The 22,768-nt window shown below is 53.0% G+C and overlaps 1 protein-coding gene across 2 annotated transcripts; it reads left to right on the top strand.

The window, feature by feature from the left end:
* The first annotated feature begins 188 nt into the window (after positions 1 to 188).
* On the top strand, positions 189 to 22,190 carry Nacc1 (nucleus accumbens associated 1). 2 transcript variants are annotated; one of them, XM_047532004.1, is made up of 7 exons: positions 189 to 296; positions 831 to 968; positions 16,096 to 16,995; positions 17,081 to 17,254; positions 18,124 to 18,229; positions 18,328 to 18,425; positions 19,120 to 22,190. In XM_047532004.1, the coding sequence occupies exons 2-7, from the start codon at positions 884 to 886 to the stop codon at positions 19,377 to 19,379; spliced, it is 1,623 nt and encodes a 540-aa protein (XP_047387960.1). In that variant the 5' UTR covers positions 189 to 296; positions 831 to 883; the 3' UTR covers positions 19,380 to 22,190. The 2 variants fall into 2 exon arrangements, with proteins under 2 accessions (XP_047387960.1, XP_047387961.1); XM_047532005.1 differs by lacking the exons at positions 189 to 296; positions 831 to 968 and adding an exon at positions 1,081 to 1,289.
* Positions 22,191 to 22,768: the final 578 nt, after the last annotated feature.

Genomic DNA, 22,768 nt, shown 5'->3' with positions numbered 1-22,768 from the left:
TCCTCACGGTGGGCGACCAGGATCAAAATTCATCGCGAGAAGGAAGTGCGCTGAATGCTCTGTGCCGGTAGCCTTAAACACAAAAGCTCCCTGGAAGGAGACGCGTCACATCTCTTTAACCAAAGAAGATATTGTGGTTCGGAAAGGGAGCAGTAAACAGAAACTCAACACCTATTGATCGCCTCCTGTGTGCTGGGTTCTGTATACACATTATTTCAGAGCACCCTGCAGGAATAATTCAGGCTCTGTAATCGGATTTACTGAGTTTCAATTTCAGCCTTATCACATACTCTTGAGTAGGTTTACTTAAACTCTCGGGTCCTCACTTCCCTTACCTGTTAAGTCAGAATCTTGGCTTCCAAGTAAAAGTAAAGGTAAAATGACAGAATTCTTGGAAAGGGTGCAAAGCAGCCACTCACCATAATAAATCCTCTATAGGTTCTAACTGGTACCGAAAAGCTTGAGAGTAGCGGACCCTGCTGCCTGGCTGGAAGCCAGACTGGAAGTCTTACCTTACTGACCGTTCTTAACTCTACTTAAGTTTCCCCCATTCGTTAAAACGGGCATAACGTTTTAGTTTTTATTGTGGGTTGTGGAAATTGAGTTAATACAGGCAAAATGCTAACGGAAGCAGGCATCGCGTAAGCATCTTAAAAGTCTTAGCTCTTATTGTCGCTTCTAGAACCTCCATTCAAATCTTGGCACACGCCATCACTTCCCTCGCTGTGTGATCTTGAGCAAGTTTCCTCATATCTCTGCAACTAACTAACAACAACAAAAGAGCCCCAAACAGTGTCTGGCACAATAGCACTCATTATTTCATTTTACAGGAGACTAAAGTTCGGAAAGTCAGTGACTTTCCCCAAGGTCGTGGGACTAGAAGATGGCGGGATCGGGATTCGAATTAGTTACTCTGCAGAACCGAGGTACGGCGAGGAACCCGGAGGGGGCAGAAGGAGTAGAAGCCGGTAAGAAGGGGCAAGCTCGGGGCTCGGCTGGCCTCGTCTAGGGGGCGGGGCCTGGGGGCGGTGCATAGGCGGGGCCGAGGCCGTTTCACCGGCCCGGCTGCGGCGGCGGCGCTGCTTGCGCTCGCTCGGCGCTCGGCTGGGGCGGCCTGGCCCACAATGAATGGCCGCCGAGGCTACCGCTGCTGCTGAGGCGGAGGCCGCGGAGGCCGCGGAGGCGGAGGCCGAGGCCCCGGCGCAGGGGGGCGCGCCCCGGGCCCAGGCCCGGCCCCAGCTGCCGCTGCGGAGCCCGCCGGGAGCCCCCGGAGCGCGGCCACGGCGCAGGTGAGGTGGCCCGCCCCAGGCCCAGTTCTGGCCTCCTCCTGCCCGGGCGGCCGAGGGTAGCCGAGGGCCGGCCAAGGGCTGGCCGAGGCCGGAAACGGGAGGCCGGGGAGCTGTTCTCGGACAGAGGGGAACCGGGCCCGCAGCCCGCACTGTGCCCGGACCCGGCGACTGCGAGGAGACCCGGCCACCACGGGCGGCCTACAGCGTCCGGCTCCGAGCCGGGCTCGGGGCCTGGGGGGCGGCGGGCCGGGACCCAGGCCCCCGCACCCGGCGCGGCGGGGGCCCGGGAAGTTGGAGAGCTCGCGGAGGAGAGGCGGGAGGCGCCGGGGAGGCCGGAGGGGGAGGGGAGGCGCCGGGCTCGGGCCGGCCGCTGGGGGAGGAGGGAGCGCGGCGCGGCGCGGCGGGGAGAAACGGCCCGGAGCGGGCGGGAGGGGCCGCCTCAGGTACTGCGGGCGCCGCGGAGGTGGCGGGTCGAGTTACAGGCCGGGGCCGGCCGCCGAGGGGCCGGGAAGTGGGGCATGGCGGGTGGGGGCGGATCGCACACTCCCGGAGACAGGGCCGTGGGTCACTTGAGGTCAGGGATCGGGGGGCGCCCAGATCCGAGGGCCGATCCGGGAAGTGAAGGGACGGCGGCAGCAGCTTGGGGAGCCGGGAGGCTGCGCTTTGAGTTAGGCTGCTGGGGCTGTGGGGGCCGGGCAGGAAAAACTAGTGTGACCGGAGGGGTGAGCCCAGATGCACCCACGCCCCCCAGGGGTCGCTCAGGGTCAGACCCGGGCTTTCCTCTTTCCCACACCCCATCCCTGAAGCCTCTGCCAGCTGCTCCAGGAGCGGGCTGGCGGTGGGCGTCTGTGTGGGCAGCTCCGGACATGGTCTGGAACACCTAGCTCAGGCATCTTGTTTACCACATGGGTGGCCCTCGCCCACCCCCACCCGAACACCCGGCGGGGCGGCAGCCTCCTGGTCCCAGGTTCTTCGTCCACTTTGGGGGCTGGAGCCTGAGGGCTCAAGCCTAGGGAACAGGACCCGACAGTCATAGGCCATGGATGTGGAGGTGCTGGTTCTCTGGGCCTGAATTCCGTGTGCCCCTCCTGGAGGTGAAGCATTAGGTGAATGTGTGCAGCCCTGTTGGCTTGTCTGGGAGGCTCTTGCCAAAGTAAAGGCAGGTTATGGCAGAGGCTCAGGGATTAGTTAGGCACCTACACCGCAGCCCAGGCTTTGGGGGCTGCAGGTTCCAGGTCTCTGCCTTCCAGGCGCCCTGCTGGGACCAGGCCCTGTGCTGAGCTTGCTGGTGGGATGAGCTCATGGATTGCTCACCACCATAGGGTCTCTTAGGCATTTTCTGTGGTCCAGGGGCGGAAGCTGGGAGGTGTGGTGCCTCACAGGTCACGTGACTAGATGCCCCATCTGGGATTGACTGCCCCTCAGTCCAGTCCCATAGTCCCCTTCCAGGAGTGTGAGTGGAGTAACTCCCTACTCTTTTTAGTTCCACGTTCCAAACCCTACCTGCTTTCCATCTCCAGGGACTGCTCTGTTTCCTTGCAGACAGACTGATAGTCCCTGGTGTCCCAAAAGGTTGAACAGTAGAAACTTCTTTCTTAGAGACCCTGATCACATCCTCTTCCCATTCCCCTTCTGAGAGCCAAGAGGTCAGGGGTCATGAACTGCGGACCTTCGGGGGGAAGGGTTCTGAGGATGGTTGTTACGGCTCTGGAGCTGGATTTGGCTTTGCTTGCCTGAGCTGTTTTTTTTTCCTACTCTGGTTCTCATCAGACTGCTCAGCTCTTCCTTTTAGACTAATTGCAAGGCTGTTACCAGGGTGTCCTGGGGACTTTGATTTGGGATCCAGAGCACCTGAGGCAGGAGCCACAAACTGCTAGGTCAAGTGGTATCATCCGGTTCTCCTGGTTTAATGATGGTTTGTCTCCCTCAGCCACCCCTCGGATCTCCCTGCAGTTCCCAGAATACCCCACCAGTAGCAGACTGGGCCAGCGGCCGCACGAGAGAACTTTGCACTTGCTGGTTGCTCCCTTCACCCCCTTTTCTGCCATGACCTTGTCGTTTGGGTCTGAACACACACCTCTACAAGCCCATCTCTAGGAGGACCACCCTCCAGTCCCACAGGCATCTGTGGTAGTTGGCATCAGTGTTGTCCTCAGGACCTTGGCCCTTTTCATTTGTTACGTCACCCCATGCTGCTGCCACCATGTCTTTGGGGATTAATGTACAAAGAGACCTTATTTCCTGCCTGTTGGCCTGGAGTTGCTGTGCACAGACTGGATCCTCCTGGGTTTCACCTGGTCTGTGTACCAAGGACAGGGGTGGGTACCATCTAGTCACAGCTGAAATGGGGACAAGAGACTGGTGGGAGCTGGCCCAGATATGTGGAAGATGGAAAAGAAAGGGGTCGGGCAGGGGCCTCGACTGCAGCAAGAGAAGGTGCTGGCTTTTCAGTGAGAACTTGCAGTACACAAACGGGATGAGGGCAACAGGCAGCCGGCTCGAGAGGAGTGTGGCGTCACTGCTGTACCTGGTTCTCTGCTGGGGCCAAGGAAGCAGTTCAGCTCTCTGGCAACCTCTGGTGAAAGAGACTGACCTCAGACAGGAATGTGAAGAGAATTCCAGGATTGCTCTATTTATGAAGATGGATACAAGGCAAAGGTAGTAGCGAGCCTTGTGGGGGCTGAGAGATTTCAGTTGGGTGGTCAGGGGAAGGCTTCCGGGAGAGCTGTGATCTGAATAATAAGAAATTAGCTGGGGCGGAGGGAGGGGTGTGTTCTAGGCCAAGAGGACAGCACACTCAAAGCTTTTATTGAGTATGTGCCAGGCTCCTGCTAAGTGCTTGAAACATTTGGTCTTCATGAGGGAAGGGAGTGAGGATGACCCTACTGTGGAGATAAGATCCCTAGTGCCGTCCAAAGAAAAGAAAGGCCCTCTCCATCGCCCCCAGATGAAAGTTCAGATCCCTTGGCCTGCATCCAGGGTTTTTCCTCAATCTGGCTCCCTGGCTGGGCAGCGGGGAACCCCAGCATGTTTCTTGAGGTAGGCTTCAGGGGATCTCGTTATGGGTAGTCATACAGGATCCACCAGAGGGTCAGCCCAGAGGTTGAGTTTGGGAACTGACTCCAAGAGGTCTGACCCTGGAGGTTCATTTTTGCCAGAGCCTTTGATGGAGAATGGGAGCCTGCTGGGCCCAGACAGGACACCTGAGCTGTGCTTGAGGTGATGACTCAAAAACAGGTGGTATTCATGTCTCTCTGTTCCCTCTCTTGGGTCCCTCCCTGCCCTTTGTCACCTCCTGTTTTTCTCTGAGCACTTTCCATGTTAAACTCACAGGAGCCCATTACTAGCGGGACCTGTGCGTTGTCATCACCAGTTGATGGACAAGGAAACTGAGGCACTCAAGCCCTTCTCTCAAATGGGTGCCCCTGCCTATATTCCAAGTTCCCTCTTTCCAAAGCCCATGGGAGTGAAAGCTGGTGAACTGCAGAGGCCATGAGGCTATGGTGACCTGTATGTCAGGTTGGGATGAAGGACTGGGTGAGTGTGCAGAGGCGATGTGTCAAGAGGTTATGCTCAGTGTGGTTGTCCATCGCCTGTGCACTCTCCCATCTCTCCTGTGGGACCTTCTTTTGTGTTAATGGTGTTTTCTGAATGGAGCCAACAGTAGGTAAGGTGGGGGAACAGTATACTGGAGAGAGGCAGATTTCATGACTAATACCACCTTGCCTATCCATGAGACCCTGGTTAGAGGTCTTGACTTCTGAGTCTCTGTTTCCTCATCTAATAAGTGGGGACAAGCAGTCAGACCTGTCCTGTGTGGGATTCTCATCCAGGAATGAAGCTGCCCTGTCCAGTGACACTTAGGAAATGTCTGGAGACATTTTTGGTTGTCATGGGTGGGGGGTGCTACTGGCTAGAGACCTGGGACAACATATAGGGCCAGCCCCACCACTGAGAATGATCTGGTGCAAATGGCAGTAGTGGAATGGTCAGGAGAAACTGTTATAAGGAGGATTACGTGAGGGGTGTGTATGCGGTGTGATTGGTTCATGCTGGGAAGGCACTGGTGGACCCTAGGGGGTACTGCCTGGTAATCCCATGAAATAGCACAAGGTTCTGGGAAACAGAGGCAGAACATGTCTCCTACTTTCAGGGAGCTTACAGTCTGGGAAGAGCCTAAAGGGGGTGGACCCAGGGGATATGACTGACTACAGCTGGCGTTACTTTGCACTGACAATGAGTTGAGCACCAATCTGTCCATGTTCTTCAGTTGTTTAATCCTTGAAACACCCTCCTGGGTGACTGCTTCTGTTAGCCCATTTTGTAGTCAGGGAGACTGATGTCAGGCCAGCAGTATTATAGATAAATGTCACAGAGCATCATTGTGAGTGAGAAGCTTTATGAGGGATTTGAGCCAAGTAAAATGCAATGGGCTCTCATTTGCAGATTCAACCAACAGCAGAACAAAAATATCTGGGGGAAAAATTGCATCTGTACTGAACATATGTAGACTTTTGTTGTCATTATTCCCTAAAAAATACAGTTTTAACACTTTATGCAGCATTTATGTTGTATTAAGTATTATAACTTCTCTAGAGATGATTTAAAGTTTAGACGAGGATGTGTGTAGACTTTATACAAATATATGCCATCTTATATAATGGACTTGAACATGATTTTGGAATCTTCAGGGATCCTAAAACCAATCCCCCACATATTCCAAGGGCACTTAACCACTGAGCTGTATCCGCAGACTTTATTTATTTTGAGACAGGATTTTGCTCAATTGCAGTTGCTGAGGCTGGCCTCCAACTTGTGGTTCTCGTGTCTCAGCCTCCTGAGTCTACAGGTAGGCATAGGAAGATTTAAATTCTTTTGCTGGGTGCGGTGGTGTGTGCCTGTAATCCCAGCAGTCCGAAAGACTGAGGCAGGAGAATCACCAGTTCAAGGCCAGCTTGAGCATTTAGGGAAACCCTGTTGCAAATGTTAAGACTGGAGATGTAGGGGCTGGGGAGATAGCTCAGTCGGGTAGAGTACTTGCCTTGCAAGCACAAGGCCCTGGGTTTGAATCCCCAGCATCCCAAAAAAAAAAAAAAAAAAAAAAAAAAAGACTGGAGATGTAGCTGAGCAGTAGGATGTCCCTAGGTTTAATCCTTAGCACTGAAGAAGTGGGGGGGGGGGAGACAGGGCCAGGGTTGTGGCTCAGTGGAAGGGTACTTGCCTAGCATGCCTGAGGCCCTGGGGTTCAATCCCCAGTAAAACACACAGAGACTCAAATCCTTCCTTGCCAAGGCCCTGCTTGGTCTCCAGCACATCTCTTAAGCCCCAACCCTAGTTGAACCACCCTCCCTCCAGCCCTACAGCTGCACATTAATGTACCAGCGTCATCTCAGGGCATTTGCACTTGCTCTTCATTCCTGCCACACTGTCTTTAGGTCTAAATGCACTCTGGGAATGGGTTGTAATTCAGATTGGCTTATGGTCAGAGTTTGGGCAGTGCATGGCATGGGGTCTGCTGCTGGCTTTCTAAGGAGCTGGAGCTACCGCATCAAGTCCACTTGGATTCCGGAGGGGTGTGAGGAGCAAGTAGGAGGGAGAGACAGCAAGATGGAGACTGCTCTTCCTGGAGCGTGGAAGAACTGAATAATAGCTAGGGAAGGGAAGAAGGCCTTCCTAGGGAGCAGAAGGAGCACCATGCCAATCTGACCCTTGGAAGGCTTCTGAGATGCTGAGGTGAGGTAATCCAGGCAGTAATCCCATCTGTGAAATGGGCTAGTCCCAGTTGTCTCACAGCATTGCCTGATTTTCAGAAGAGTCAGGCTCCAGACCTGGGTCTATTCTTTAAGAACTGTGTGGTGTAGGCTTCTGTTCACCTCTCTGGGCCTTGTTCTTATCCATAAAATGATGGGAAAACTCGTCGCTTCCTCAGGAACTGTCAAGAGAAGTGAGTAAACCTTGTCTGAGCCTTTGCTGGGCACTGGTGCATGGTAGGCCCAGCACAGCATGAGCTGAAATTAGTTACTAATCCTGTTACCTGCCAAGGATGATTTAACGACAGCCTATCAGGGAAAAAGAAAATGAATGCTCGGCATGGTGGTGCAGGGACACCTGGAATCCCAGTGGCTGGGGAGGCTAAGGCAGGAGGAGGATCTCTAGCTCAAAGCCAGCCTCTGCAACTTAGTAAGGCCCTAAGCAACTCTAAATAAAATATGAAAAAAGGGCTGGGGATGTGGCTCAGGGGTTACGTGCCCCTGGATTCAATCCCCGGTACCAAAAAGAAAAAAGAATGAATTAAATGCGCATGTACTTATGCAGATGTAAACAGTAGGATCCAGTAGTCAGATACCACATTTTCCTTCACTAGCAATGTGTTAGCCTAGGCTAGCTTTGTGTTCAACCCTGACAGAGAGGGTCTGAGTGGCTCTGGGCCAGGATCCAGCTACCTCCTGCTGAGCTGGATAAAGGATTATGGTACTTTCCAGGGCCTTTCCTCCTCGTTAAACTTGGAGTTGATAGTTTCCCTTAACTGTTTCACATGTTGCCTTAGTCTATTTAGGCTGCTATATAACAAAATGCCTTACACTGGGTAATTTATAAACAACAAAAGGTTGGTTTGTTTGTTTTACTTGTTTTTATTGCGGTCTGGGGAGTCAGGCAAGTGCTGTGCCACTTTAGCCCTACCAGAAATGCATTGCTTAGTTCTGGAGACTGAAAAGTCCAAGACCAAGGCACCTAAGAGTTAAATGTCTGGTGAAGAAGCCTATTCCTTACAGACTGCTGCAGGTCCTGACATAGTGGAGGGGTAAACAAACTCCTCCCGCCTCTTTTATAAAGACCTCAATCCTGAGGGTGGAGCCCTTAGGAATTACTTCCCAAAGGCCCACCTCTTAATACTACTGCATTGGCAATATGTTTAAATATAAGAATTTATTTTTATTTTTTGTGGTGCTGGGGATGGGACCCACATCCTTACGCATACATGCTAAGCAAGTGCTCTACCACTGAGCTACCCCTCCGCGGCCCGGGGAATTTCAGAGGGACATAAACATTCAAACCATAATACCTGCCAGTAGCATCTCACAGCTTTCTTTGAAATTCATCTGGACACATCTGTCTGTGTTCGACAGTCCTCAGGAGGCTCAAGTCTATTACCCCTGCCTTGCTGGCTGGGGAATTCTGGAGCTCTTCCCAAAGAGCCAGCGGTTTCTATTTCAGGAATCCTCCTGTCAGCCTCCTTCCACGGTGTGATTCAATAGCAGTGTGAGTAGTGGTCAGCAACATGAAAGTTGGTGACACTCGCCCCAAGTGGGACTCTGTAGGCCACCCAGTGTGTGCCCTCAGAAGAGAGCACTGGTGCTTAACTGAGTTAATGCCTTGTACCCACCTTCTATTAAAGACTCATTGAGTGGAACAGAAAGGGAGTTAGATTGGAAGTGATGGACATGATCATTCATTCCCCAGATGACTATTTAGCACGCACTATGCGTCCTGGGGGTAGGAGGCGCACAGGTGAACCATGTAGGCGACTCTGTACCCCTGCAGAACTGGCATAGCAAATAGATGCCATCGTGTGCCAGGTCATGGGAAGAGTGCTTGTGAGAGAAGCTCAGGTGGGACAGCAACCTACGGGGTTGGTGTTGGGACGTGCTTAGTGTGACCAGGGAAGGTGTGAAGAGCCCTGGCCATCTTGGAGACAGCATTCCAGGAGGCCTAAGCGCAGGCAGGGCCAGACCTTGAGGGCCCCCAGCTAATCACCATCAGGACCCAGCAGTGCTACTTGGTGGTGTCAAGGTGGTGGTACAAAGTGGTTTTGAAGGAGTCTGGAGCAAAACCAAAGATCTTGTCCTGATCAAGGCAGGCGAAGGGAGCACTGGAGCTCAGCTGCAGTGTGGGTGGGAGCAGTGAGTCTGGCCCCACGGGGACGTGCGGCCAGAGGCTCCCGCTGGAATAGATAAGCCTATGTAGTGTTTTGAGCCTGGTTAGCCAACAGACATTTTCTTACAGTTCTAGGTGCTGCCATGACCAGGTTCCGGTGAAGACTCTCCTGGTTTGCATATGGCAGCAGGCTTTGCTTCCATCAAAGCTTAATTACCTTCTAAAGACCCCACCTCTGGGACCAGAGATGTAGTTCACGGGTAGAGCACTTGTCCTGCGTGCATAAGACTATGGGTTCCAACCCCAGCACCAAAATTTAAAAAAACAAGACCTGGTGCAATGGCAGGTGCCTATAACCTCAGTGACTGGTGAGTCGGAGGCAGGAGCATCAGAGGAGCACAGTGGAGGCTGGCAAGACCCTGTTGCAAAATGAAGAGGACTGGGGACATAGCTCAGTGGCAGTGTGTCCCTGGGGTCAATCCCCAGTGTCAGCCTTCATAAAATAAAAGAATCCCACCCTGAAAGATAGGCACACTGAGGATTAGGACTTTACCATGTGAATTTGACATGACACAGTTCAGCCCATAACAAAGCCCTGAGACTGAGCATGATCCTCCAGAAGTGACATTTCTACAAGTACCAGTGCTCCCAGCCTACCACTGTCCCTCCAGATCGTGGTGTCACCTCTTGTGGGTAAGGTCAGAACCTCCATCTGATACTGTGCTGATATGTACGACCTTGGGTGAATGGGCACGTCTGCAGGACTTGAGCTTCAGAAGCAGGGACCTGGGCTCCCAAGTACTTCCTGCCCCCTCAGGGACTTGTCAAATATTTGTTAAGTGACTATCAGAAGGTCATGGAAACTGCATGCCTTGCTGTGTCCTTGGGTCCAGTTGGGAGATGTCGAGACGACCCTTCCACCTTGTGTGGGGCTGGGTGCTGCTCTGTGGCCTCCTGCCCTTCTGTTCCTGTGGTAGCCTGATATGCTAGATTTTGAGGACAGATGATTCTGATACTGTATTTTGCCTGGGGGAGTTTATATTCTCTAAGGCAAGTACCCTGTGGGGGAGTTGGGGGCCAGATCCTGCAGCCTGAACTCTCACAGTGCTGACTGAGGATGGAGAGGGGCACCCAGGTGGGGGCACAGTGGGCCTGACCCACGGTGGGTGAGGGGAGAAAGCTGTAGGTGCTGTGTCGAAAAGCACCTTTCCTCCTGTGGTCAGGAGAAAAAGAGTCATCCTTCCCTGCTAGCTGCTCTGGGGGCTCGACTCTGGGGACAGAATCACTGGCAGGTTTAGAGGCCTTGTTCCCTGACTATGCTGCCACTGCTCCACCCAGCAAGCGATATGGCCAGGTTCCAGCTGCTGAGGGCCTGTTTCTCCTGGGAACCCAGTGTGAGTGAAAGCTCACAGGGCCCATGTCTGGGTCTCTGGTGGCCTTTCACTTCAGTCCCAGGGCTCTCTGCAGCCTCTCTTTGCCCCCGTCCTTCCTGTTGGTAGTGACCATCTGCACTTGATGCTGGGGCAGCAAGGCCACATTCACATGTCTGCAGCTCCCTGACCCAGGTTACATGGAGGGGGGAGGATTCCTGTGAGCTGATTGGCTGAACTGTGTGAACCAATTACTCCTGCACCACCAACCCCTGATTCACTTGTCAAAGGCTCCTAAGTCCTGGGTGCTGGGCCCTAAAGCTGGGGTCATGAGTTGGCTTTTCTGGGGGAGGGACCAGATTCCCTCAGCCCTTCTGCCACGTCGGTTGCTTCCTTTACTCCAGAAACTCAAAGCCCACATTGCCCACTGATCCCCACATACCATGCTTGTGCTAGGCACTTGGCAAGGCTGGCCATGCAGCTTATCCTGTGCCTATTCCTGGAGAATGGTAGGGCCATACTGTGTACCCCACCTCTAAAGCATGGCAGGGCTGATGTCCACTTCAGCAGCTGCTGTGAGCCGTGAAGCGAGTGGAGAGTGTGCAGCAGCACGTGGCACACTGAGCGGAGTTAGTGGGACCCTGCTGGGCCCTCTCTGCCAGTTGCCACATCCCAAACTCCAGTCATTTATTCCTACCTTGGTGCTTTCTGTGTGCTGCTTTTATTTTTATTTTATTTATTTTTTATTCTGGTGCTGGGCATGAGATCCATGGCTTCAGGCAGGCTGGGCAAGCACTCCACCACCACCTCTTTTTCTTTTTTCTTTATTTTTTGAGACAAGGTCTTGCTAAGTTGCCCAGGCTGCCCTGGGATTTGTGATCCTCCTGCCTCAGTAGCTGGGATTCCTGGTGTGCGTCACCATGCCTGGCATCTCTGCGGTGTTCTTTTAACATTCACGGATGCTTGTTGAGCATCTAACTCTGTTCTAAAGAACTGATCTTGAACAAAACCAACCAGGACGCCTGCCCTTAGGAAGCTGACATCCTCCTTTGAAGAATAACTGTTAAGTTGTTCCTCTATACCTGCAGGTTCTGCATCCTCAGATGCACCAAACCTCAAAAAGTACTGGAGAGGCTGGACTGTAGTTAGGTGGTGTAGTACTTGCCTAGCATGCCTAAGGCCCTAGGTTCCATCCTTGGCACTAAAAATTAAAGAAAAAAATTAGGGAAAACAGTTTTGTCTCTAATGAATACATTCATCCTTTTTTCCTGTCCCCATTTCCTAAACAATACAGTGTAGCAACTATGTATACAATGTTTACATTTTATTATGTAAGTTTTCGTTATATAGGGCAGGACCTCATGTAGGCCAGGGGAAGGGCAGGGCCTGCATCTGCCTCCTGGTCTGCTAGAGCAATGAGCACCTAATAGCAGCTCAGTCAGGTTGAGTTTGCAGAACTGAGCTGGCTTTATGGGCCTTGGTTTTCAGACGGAGAAGGCAGATATTTGGAGCCCGTGGTCCCAGGAGCAGGTCTGCTCTGGCACAGTGGCTGCAGCGCGCACCTCTGAGTCTTGGTCACAAGCTGCTTCTCTTCCTCACAGCAGCCCTTGCAGAATCAACCAGATGGAATATGAAAGCTGAGAGGAAAGAAAAACGGGGACTGAATTCCTGCTTAGGGCCTTTGCCACCTTCTGTCTGCCTTCCTCCTCTTTATCCCAGTCTGCTCAGGCCTCTCTTACCCACAGAAGCCTTCTTACCTGCACCCTCCACTTAGGATCACCTCCTTCTACAGACCCTATAGAATTGCAGAGGACTCCCTTCTGTCACTGGGGTCACTTTATCAACCCACACCTACCTTCCTTCAGAGCTCTTTGAGGATCAACCCCAAGTAAGGGACATAGACTAACTATCTTCTCACTTAGTTCCCCTGGAAGAGGTAGTACAGACTCTGATACAGAAGTTCACACATTGAGAGATGCCCTGTCCCCCTCCCCAAATTGGAGCCCAGAATAGGGGGGTGGGTTCCCTGAGCAGCATCAATTCCCATTTCTTCTTTAAGACATAGTACTTATCTTTGCAAATGAGCAATATGCTGGGCAGGTTCAAAACCCAAAACCCAAAAAGTCTACTTTGCAAATCTCATTCCCTAATTCTGCCCATAGGATACCAGTTGCAGTTGCTGTTTCTTTCTCACTTTCTTCCTTCTTTCCTCTCCTCTCTCCTCCCTCCTCTCCCCTCCCCTCCCCTCTCCCCTCCCCTCCCTTTTCTTTTCTTTCCTTTCCTTTCCTTTCCTTTCCTTTCCTTTCCTTTCCTTTCCTTTCCTTTTCTTTTCTTTTTTCTTTTCTTTTCTTTTTCCCTTTGCCGTGCTGGGAATGGTAGCCCAGGACCACAGACAAGCTAGGCAAGTGCTCTACATTGCTGCCTTTTTTTTTTTTTTTTTTTTTAAAAGCAGCTTTATTGAGATGTACCATGCAGTACATCCATTTAAAGTTTACTGGTTTTTTGTTTTTGGTTTTTTTTTTGTTGTTGTTGTTGTTTTTTCTTCTTTTGATATTGATGATTGAACCCAGGGGTATTTTATCACTGAGCTACGTTCCGAGTCCTTTTTACTATTTTTTTATTTTGAGGCAATGTCTTACTAACTGCTGAGGGTCTCACTAAGTCAGTAGTTTTTAATATATTCAGTTTTGCAACTATCACCCTGGTTAAATTTTACTTTCCCCCGCCAGTGCTGGGGATTGAATTCAGGGGTACTGCTCCACTGAGCTACATCATCAACCCTTTTTATTTTGAGACATGTTCTCACTAAGTTGCTTAGGGCCTTTCTGAGGTGCTGAGGCTGGCCTCAAACTTGTGCTCTTCCCGTCTCATCCTCTTGAGTTGCTGGGATTACAGGCAGGCAGCACTGTGCCCAGAGATGGTTTTTCAGTATGTTAAGAGTAAACCCTGGGGGCTGGGGATATAGCTCAGTTGGTAGAGTGCTTGTCTCACAAGCACAAGTCCCTGGGTTCAATCCCACCACCACAAAAATAAGTAAATAAAAAAAAAAAAAAAAAAAAAATATATATATATATATATATATATATATATATATATTTTAAAATGGGCTGTGGTTATTACTCAGTGGTGGAGCTCTTGCCTGGCATGTGTGAGGCTCTGGGTTCGATTCCCAGCAATAAAATGAAGGTCCATCAACAACTAAAAAAATATTTAAAAAATAAATAAATAAACCCTACAACCCTTTGCCTTCAGCAGTGCCCTACTTCATTCTCTCCCTGAAAACAAACCACCAATCTGCTTTCTGTCTCACTGGATTTGCCTAGTCCAGATGTTTTATGTAAGTGAAATCATACAACCTGTGGTCCTTTGGCTTCTTCAGTGTTTTCTGGGGTTATCCATGTTGTGTCATGTGCCAGAATTTTTCCCTTTTATGACCAAGTCCTATTCCATTGTGGGTATGTACTGGTTTGTTTTATAGTGCTGGAGATGCATCCAAGGGTTGTGTGTGTGCTGAGGGAGCATGCTACCTTTAAGCTACACCCCAGCCCATGCCACATTTTTTATTTTTTTTTAATCTATTCATTAGTTGATAGGCATTTTAGTTTCCACCTTTTGACTATTGAGTATGTTGTTTTATTTTGTTTTGGACTGGGCATTAATACCATCTAAGTCCCCAGCCCTTTTTATTTTTTGAGACAGGGTCTTGCTAAGTTGCGCAGGCTGGCCTCCAACTTGTGACCCTCCTGTCTCAACCTCCTGAGTCACTGGGATTTACAGGTGTGTGCCACGGTGCCCAGCACCTTTTGGCTATTGTCAGTGATCCTACTGTGATAGTTTGTATACAAGTTTATGTGGATATCTGTTCATTTCTGTTATGCATAATTCCTAGGTGTGGACTTGGTGATTTATATAGTAATTCTATGTTTATTTGAGGAACTTCCAGACCATTTTCCAAAGTGACTGCCCCATTTCACATTCCTACCAGCAGTATTCAGGGGGGTTATGATTTCTCCTCCTTAACAACACTTACTATCTGTCTTTGTTTTGGTGCTGGAGGGGGAACCCAGGCCTTGTGCATGCTAAGCATGTGGTCTGCCATGGAGCGACACCTTCAGCTCTCTGTCTCCGTTTCATTCCAGCCAGCCTTTTGGGTTTGAGATGGCGTCTCACTGGGGTTTGGATTTGCATTTCCCTTGTGATTAGTGGTATTACACTACATAAATATTTTTATTCATTCATTTATTTATATGTATGTATTTATATATTATTTATATATGTATGTATGTATAATTTGGGGACTGACCATTCAGAGTGCTTGAGAATCCTGTGCTTGGCAAAGCTGACACTTGTGACTTTGACTCCTGGCATTTACCTGTCAGTGCCCAAAGATGCCATATGCAGGCGCAGCTAGTGAACATTTGCACTTCTGGCTATCACCCTTCCAAGCACTTAGGTAAACTCATTGAATATTCAAATACATGTGGATAAATATGCCAGTGGCCTCCTATCTGCAGGGGACAGAACATAGTCATCCTGGTCACAGCATGGCTTTACCAATTTGACAGTATAGTTAACTGGCTATCAGTATCTGTGAGCTTGGCAATCTCAGATTCAACCAACTGTAGATTGAAAAGATTTTAAAAATTAAATATTTTAAGGATCAAAAATATTCAGAAGCCAGGCATGTGGCACAGGCTCGTGATCCCAGCAACTCAGGAGGCTGAGGCAGGATCCCAAGTTGGAGGTCAGCCTGGGCAACTTAGTAAGATCCCGTCTCAAAAAAATTAAAAGGGCCTGGGGTTTAGCTCAATGGTAGAGCACTTCCGGGTTCAGTCCCCAGCACCACAAATAATAAATAAGAAGGGCTGGGGATATCACAGTGTCAAAAGACTGGCTGACATGCATAAAGCTCCTGGGTTTAATCCCCAATACCACCACAAAAAAAAAAAAAAATTCCAGGAAAAATATTGTATCTATTAAATATGTACAGACTTTTCTTGTCATTATTCCCAAATCAGTATATTTATATGCATTTACATTATATCAGGTATTATAAGCCATCTGAAGTGTGTGGGAATTTGGGGGCATGGATAAGTGGTAGAATGCCTACTTTGCCTTCCTGGGACCCTGGGTTCAATCACCTGCACCCCAAAAAAGTTTAAATAAAAGGACTAGGGATGTAGCTTAGTGTGGAGTACTTACCTAGCATGCACAAGCCCTGGGTTTAATCCATAATGCCCTGGTAAGTAAGTAAGTAAAGTCTACAGGAAGATTGCGTAGGTTCTATGCAAATACTCTACCATTGATGTAAAGGACTTGAGAATTAGTAGATTTCGATATTTACCAGAGGCCCTGGAGCCAGTGCCTTACCAGCTACCAAGGGATAACAATATATCAAAAGGCAAGTCAGTGTCCGGGTAGGAGGAATCTTTGATTCCACTGTGTGGATGTCTAGGCTTTTTTGCACGTCTTCCTCCAGCAGGCAAGGTCCATGCAACCAGGTCCACCCAGCACTGGATTTTGCTGCCTGACCCTATCACTGTGTCTCCCCGTCTCTGCAGCTGCCGCCATGGCCCAGACCCTGCAGATGGAGATCCCAAACTTCGGCAACAGCATCCTCGAGTGCCTCAATGAACAGCGGCTACAGGGCCTATACTGTGATGTGTCGGTGGTGGTCAAGGGCCACGCCTTCAAGGCCCACCGGGCTGTGTTGGCCGCCAGCAGCTCCTACTTCCGGGACCTGTTCAACAGTAGCCGGAGTGCCGTGGTGGAGCTGCCAGCGGCCGTGCAGCCCCAGTCCTTCCAGCAGATCCTCACCTTCTGCTACACGGGTCGGCTGAGCATGAACATGGGTGACCAGTTCCTGCTCATATACACAGCCGGCTTCCTGCAGATCCAGGAAATCATGGAGAAGGGCACTGAGTTCTTTCTCAAGGTGAGCTCCCCGAGCTGTGACTCCCAGGGCCTGCACGCTGAGGAGGCCCCGTCATCTGAGCCCCAGAGCCCTGTGGCGCAGACATCAGGCTGGCCAGCCTGCAGCACACCACTGCCCCTTGTGTCTCGGGTCAAAACGGAGCAGCAAGAGTCGGACTCTGTGCAGTGCACACCTGTGGCCAAGAGGCTGTGGGACAGCAGCCAGAAGGAGGCCGGAGGCAGCAGTGGTGGCAACGGCAGTCGCAAGATGGCCAAGTTCTCTACGCCAGACCTGGCCACCAACCGGACGCCCCAGCCGGCCCCGGTGGTGGCGGCAGCGGTGGCAGCAGGGGGTGTGATGAGCGGGCCCAGTACCTCAGAGCGGACAAGCCCCGGCACCTCCAGCGCCTACACCAGTGACAGCCCAGGCTCCTACCACAACGAGGAGGACGAGGAGGAGGACGCGGCTGAGGAGGGCACCGACGAGCAGTACCGACAGATCTGCAACATGTACACCATGTACAGCATGATGAATGTCGGGCAGGCAGGTGAGACCCCGCCCTGCCTGGGACCCTGCCCCCCCACGCACTCAGGTGCACCCAGACACAGGTACACTCTGCTCTCTCCCCACAGCCGAGAAGGTGGAGGCCCTCCCTGAACAGGTGGCCCCAGAGTCCCGCAGTCGCATCCGGGTACGGCAAGACCTGGCATCTCTCCCAGCTGAGCTCATCAACCAGATCGGCAACCGTTGCCACCCCAAGCTCTACGATGAGGGTGACCCCTCAGAGAAGCTGGAGCTGGTGACAGGTGTGCTGGCCTCCACTCTCTCCCTAGCTGCCCCCGCTCTGCTCCCTGTTGGTTAGGGGCTGGTATTCTGGGGCAGCTGACACCCTTGGCCCTTCAGTGTCCCCATCTGGACTGTGATGTTGGTAATGGTCCACCCTGGCAAGACCAGGGATGAGTCTAGACCAGCCGAGAGCTGGGCTGTAGCTCCTTGGTGGAGTGCTCTCCTGGCGTGTGCAAGGCCCTGCGTTCAGTCCCCAGTACTGCAGAACACACAAGCATCAGTGAGTGTGTAGGCTGGTGGCACAGCCTTCAATACCCACTACTCAGGAAACTGAGCAGGAGGATCCAAGTTCAAGGCCAGCCTAGGCAGTTTAGCAAAACCCTGTCTCCAAGTGTAAAAAGCTGGAGTGGAGGGTGGGTCTGGGCGTAGCTCAGTGGTAAGGCACCTGGGTTCAGTGTCTGATATCACTCACAGAAAATGAAGATGACATGAACTGAGAGGCTCAGGTGGGCTCCGAGGTGCCGCTCTGGAGCTGGTGCACACGTAGGGGTTAGGTGAGCTGCCTTCTGGGCTCACTGCTGCCCTTGCCTGGTCAGAACACCAGCCACACACAGGTGTCATACTGGACTTGCTGCCAGGCTCAGCAGGTAGCAGGTCCCCAGGGGTGGCGCCTCTACTCTTTCTGTCCTTCCCTGAGCACTGACAAGGCAGAAATAGTCCAAGGAACCTCATCTGACTACCCTGGGGTCTGGGGCCAGTTGGTGGGACCCAGAGCTCAACAGGGAAGGGACCTGGTAGCAGGCGGTGCTTGAGAAGGGCTCAGGCCCAGGCCGTGTTGAGGGGTTAGTAGTTGGGAGCACCATGGGTCTACCTCTGCTTCCCCCACCAGGCACCAACGTGTACATCACAAGGGCACAGCTCATGAACTGCCACGTCAGTGCAGGCACGCGGCACAAGGTCCTGCTGCGACGGCTCCTGGCCTCCTTCTTTGACCGGTGAGGCCCTTCCCAGAGCCCTAAGGTGGGGAGTGGGTGTCCTCACACCCTATCACCACTAGGAGCACTGATGCCCTCCATCCCCCCACCCTGCCCAGGAACACTCTGGCCAACAGCTGTGGTACCGGCATCCGTTCCTCCACCAATGATCCCAGACGCAAACCACTGGACAGTCGTGTTCTCCACGCCGTCAAGTGTGAGTGTCCAACCTTCTGGATGCAGGGTGGGGCCTGAGGCAGACTTGAGGCAGGTGTATTTTTATCCAGGGTTGGTCCTGATGAATGGGTGCAGTTTGTTTTGGGAAGGATTCTGGGCTGGGTGTGGTGGCATATGTTTGTAATCCTAGCCAGGAGGGTTGCAAGTTCAAGACCAGCTTCAGCAATTAAGTGAGACCCTGTCCCTAAATAAATAGGAACAGGTTCAATCCCCAGTACCAAGAAAGAACAAAGATTTTGAGACTCAACCTATGCTTTTTGGGAAGAGGACTGTAACTGTAGTGGTTTCTTCACAACTGGGTAGTGCTAAAAGGGAGGCCAGGGGGTCTGTGTCAGGCAGGAGGGTCTCAAACCCGGAGCAGACAAGGGAAGGTTGAAACAGCCAAGCAAATCCCCAAAGGTGCAGCCATCAGACCTGCCAGCCTGTTGTTAGGAGGAGTCGAGGTTTCCACGTAAAACCTCCTGGTTTCTGAATTCAGGGAAATGGTGCCAATGGTTCAGGTGCACGAGGCCGTTCTCTTTGATCTCCCCACATTCCTCGTGGCCAAACTCAGTCAGGCCACCATGGGGCTTGGTCAGTGGTCTCCCCGTGGGGATTTGTGAAAGCCAAGCAGCGGGAGGCAGGTCTTGTGGGCCAGGGCCACACTGGGCCTGAGCTGCCTGCTCTGCCTGCAGACTACTGCCAGAACTTTGCCCCTAACTTCAAGGAGAGTGAGATGAACGCCATTGCAGCTGACATGTGCACCAATGCCCGCCGGGTGGTGCGCAAGAGCTGGATGCCCAAGGCTAAGCCGATGCTGGCAGAGGGCGACGCCTACACCACCTTCATCAGCGACACAGGCAAGATGGAGCCGGACATGATGAGCATGGAACACGGCTTTGAGACAGCCAGCCACGATGGCGAGGCCGGCCCCTCAGCCGAGGTCCTCCAGTAACCCCGTGGGACCCTCCCCAAGGGGCTGTCACACTCCCCCTTCCTGTCACACACCTGCCCACCATCTTGGTCACGAGCTACTGTCTGTCCCTCCCCAGGACCCTCGGGGGGTGCTGCATGCTCCCAGCCCCTCTGCCTCCCTGTCCCATCCCCTTCCCCCGATGCGAGCCAGGCTGGGCCGGGAGAGGATGGGGCGGGGGTGCCAGGGCCTGTTGCCTTCTTTAACACACTCATGCAGCGGGGAGCTCTGGTTCCCCTTCCTGACCCTTAGTAGTCATTCCCTGCTCACCAGGCCAGGCAGACTGGAAGGTCCCTTCCCCAGGCTCTGGGCCACCTGGTGGAAGCATTTCTCAGCCTTGGCCCCTCACTGCAGCCCCTTGGGACTCCAGGGGGCCCTGGGGGTTCTCAGGACCCCTCTTACCACCTCCCAGTGCTTCCAAGTCTCCAAAAGCGCCTTCCTGTTCCCTCGTCTGTCCCTGTACCTGGGGGCTGGGATAGGCGAGGCCTAGCGGGACTGTCCACTTTACAGCTGAGGAAACAGGCCCGGAGAAGGCTCAGAAATTCCAAGACTGAACTAAGGGCAGGGGCCAGTGGCGGGCCCAGAGCCTCTCCCAGTGCTCCCCTCCACCACCACCCTGTGTTCAGTCTCTATTGCCCCTGCCAGTCCCCTGGGCCTGAGAGAGGCTGGTCCTAAGTGAGGGGGGCTCTTGGGGCAGCGGGACTGTCTCAGAGGATGAGACAGCTCTCCGGGGCTTGCAGAGCGTGTGGGTGTGCATGTGTGCGTGTGTGTAGGTTTGCTTTCAAAAACTAGTGAAGACATGAGAGGCGGTAAGACCAGGGTTAGAACCCAGGGGAGCAGGCTGGGGGGCTACTGCCCACTCCCCCACGCCCCCCACCCTGCCCCACAGCAGGGCTCCCAGCCCCACCTCCTGTACATACTTTTTAAAACATTTTTTTAGCGAATGAAATATTGAAGTATAAGATTTCCTTTTATTTTTCAAACCAACGGGACTGTGTCTGAGGTCCCCTCATTCCCTGGGGGGCTGTAGAAGGCAGGATGGGGGTGCTGGGGGCAGGCTGGATGTGTGGGTGCATGGAGTGTGGATGTGGTTCCGTGGTGGGGCCCTGGTCTCGGCCATCACCTGGGCTCCTGTGGGTCCAACCAGCTTCCCCCTCACTCCCCACCCAGGCTATAGCTGAAGGGTGTCCCAGGCCTTGGCTGGGTGGCCAGCCTGGCTGCGGGGCCGGACAGGGCTGGGCAGGGCAGGCAGGGCGAGGCCCACATCCATTGTTAGCAACTGTTTGTGGAATTCTCTCACCATTCCTCTTTTTACTCTGCCTAGAGCTAGTGTTTTGGTTTTTTTGAGCATTACATGTGAACCCAGGGTCCCCAGCACAGTCACACGTCATTTCGACATCTCGGCTTGCTTTCTTTGCCCTGTTCTCCCCTCCTCTCCCTCCCCAGCTCCTGCCTGCCCCTGGCTCCTGGCCACCTCTCTCCATAGGCAGGGGATTGCAGGAGGTCAGGTGGGGCCAGCCAGGATTGGGCCCTTGGAATCTGATTTGGAGACCTTCACCCCAACCCAGCAGCACCCCCTCCTAGCCTATAGGGGGTCCCTCCAGACAGCTGCTTGTTGCAGGAATGGGGGTTGTCAGATGTGTCAGGTCTGGCTGGGGTCCCGACACTGCTTTCCTGGCCCGTCCCCAGCACCTTAGCCTCTGGTGGCCCAAGTGTGTGGGGGGAGTCGACACCCCCAGCTAAAGCACAAGCACCTTAGTTGCACCCCCACTCCCCTCCCTTCCCTTGGCCTGACGCCCCATCCCAGCGTTGATCCCAAAGCACAATATCCTGGTCACTTGGCAAGCAGCTGGGCCCAGCCAAGGTGAGGGGCAGGTGGGGACTCCAGTCAGACCCCCACAAAGGAAGCAGGAGCTCCCCTCCTTCTAGGCCTTAGTAAGGGGGCAGCTCTCTGGGACTAGGGTCTTCTCCCAACCCACCCCCCTCTCTGAGCCCCACAGCACTGGGTTGGGTGGCAGGGCCCACTTGTTTCAGGGACCCCAGGAGGTGCTCCTGGCTCCCAGGACTGTGGGGGCATCTAGGGGTTAGGGGTGGGAAGAGGGGTCTGGGCAGGGGGTGCAGGGGAGGAAACTCCTCACTAGGAGAGCCAAAGACAGGGTTGTGCCTTACCCCAGGAGCCACCCCTGCATCTCCCTGCCCTGGGCCAGCTGCTTTCCCTCCTCCCCTCCCCTGCCCTGAGCTGCATGGTCCCCCAACCCTGGGCAGCCAGGAAGAAATATGAGTGGAGAATCATCCACCTACCAGAAAAGAAAAAGTAGGGCCCTCCCCCAACTCCACTGGCCGTCCACCCACGCCTCTTTCACAGGGGACAGGCCACGGGCCTGCCCACCCTGTCCCGCGTGAAGTGCCAACGCCCTCCCTGCCCTGGGCCTAGCCCCGCCCCTCCCCGGCCCTAAGTGAGATTGCACATTAACTACTGTAAGGAGAGGAGCGGCGCTGGGAAATGTGAACCCCGAGAATGTCAGCGATGCTGAGGAGAATAAACTGAACGCCTTTGTAACAGTCCTGCGGCGTGCTGCTCACTCGCAGGGGCGCCAGCCTCCACCACAGCGCCATCAGCTCCCGGTCGGCCTGGGCACACTTCCCGTGCAGGCGTGCTGCCCATGTGGGTTCCCAGGCAGCTCCTCAAAAGCTAGAGGGGCAGCACACACCTGTAATCCCAGCGGCTCAGGAGCCCAAGGCAGGAGGATCTCGAGTTCAAAGCCAGCTTCAGCAACTCAGTGAGACCCTGTCTCTAATAAAATGTAAAAAATGGGCTGGGATGTGGCTCAGTGGTTAAGCTCCCCTGGGTTCAGTCCCCCCCAAAAAGAAAAAAGTTATAGAGGGGCAGTCCCCACCCCCCGCAAAAAAAAAAAAAAAAAAAAAAAAAAAAAAAGCTATGGAAGGGCAGGGGCTATTTTGAGATCACTGTGTGCTCCTGGCTCACTGCCCGCTCTGGGCAGTTCGATGCCCCAAAGCCCGGCATGTCCCATCCACACATCACACATGCCTGCCCCTTCATCCCATCCAGAGCCTGCACACCCATGTGTTGGAAGAAACCATTTGTGGTGGCACACTTCTGTGATCCCAGCAATTTGGCAGGCTGCGCCAGGAAGGTTGCAAGTTCAAGGCTAGCCTAGACAACTTATCGAGATTTGTTTCAAATTCATGGGGGGAAAAAAAAAAGGGCTGGGGATGCAGTTCAGTGATGAGGCACCACTGAGTTCAATCTTCAGTGCCAAAAAAAAACAATAGTGGAAGACAGGCTGGGGCGGGACCCTGTGCTAGAGCGTGCCTTCTGCATGCAGAAGCCCCTGTGCTTGGTTCTCAGC

This window comes from Sciurus carolinensis, chromosome 17 (genome assembly GCF_902686445.1).
Source record: "Sciurus carolinensis chromosome 17, mSciCar1.2, whole genome shotgun sequence".
NCBI classification, from domain to species: domain Eukaryota; kingdom Metazoa; phylum Chordata; class Mammalia; order Rodentia; family Sciuridae; genus Sciurus; species Sciurus carolinensis.
This window is presented reverse-complemented; position numbering and strand designations above follow the sequence as displayed.

Excerpts from the sequence above, each read along its gene's own strand:
- Nacc1 (XM_047532004.1), top strand. The coding sequence starts at position 884 with ATGGCGGGATCGGGATTCGAATTAGTTACTCTGCAGAACCGAGGTACG. Across the intron at positions 969-16,095 it reads GGCAGAAGGAGTAGAAGCCG|CTGCCGCCATGGCCCAGACC; the intron begins GTAAGAAGGGGC and ends CCGTCTCTGCAG. Across the intron at positions 17,255-18,123 it reads GAAGCTGGAGCTGGTGACAG|GCACCAACGTGTACATCACA; the intron begins GTGTGCTGGCCT and ends TTCCCCCACCAG.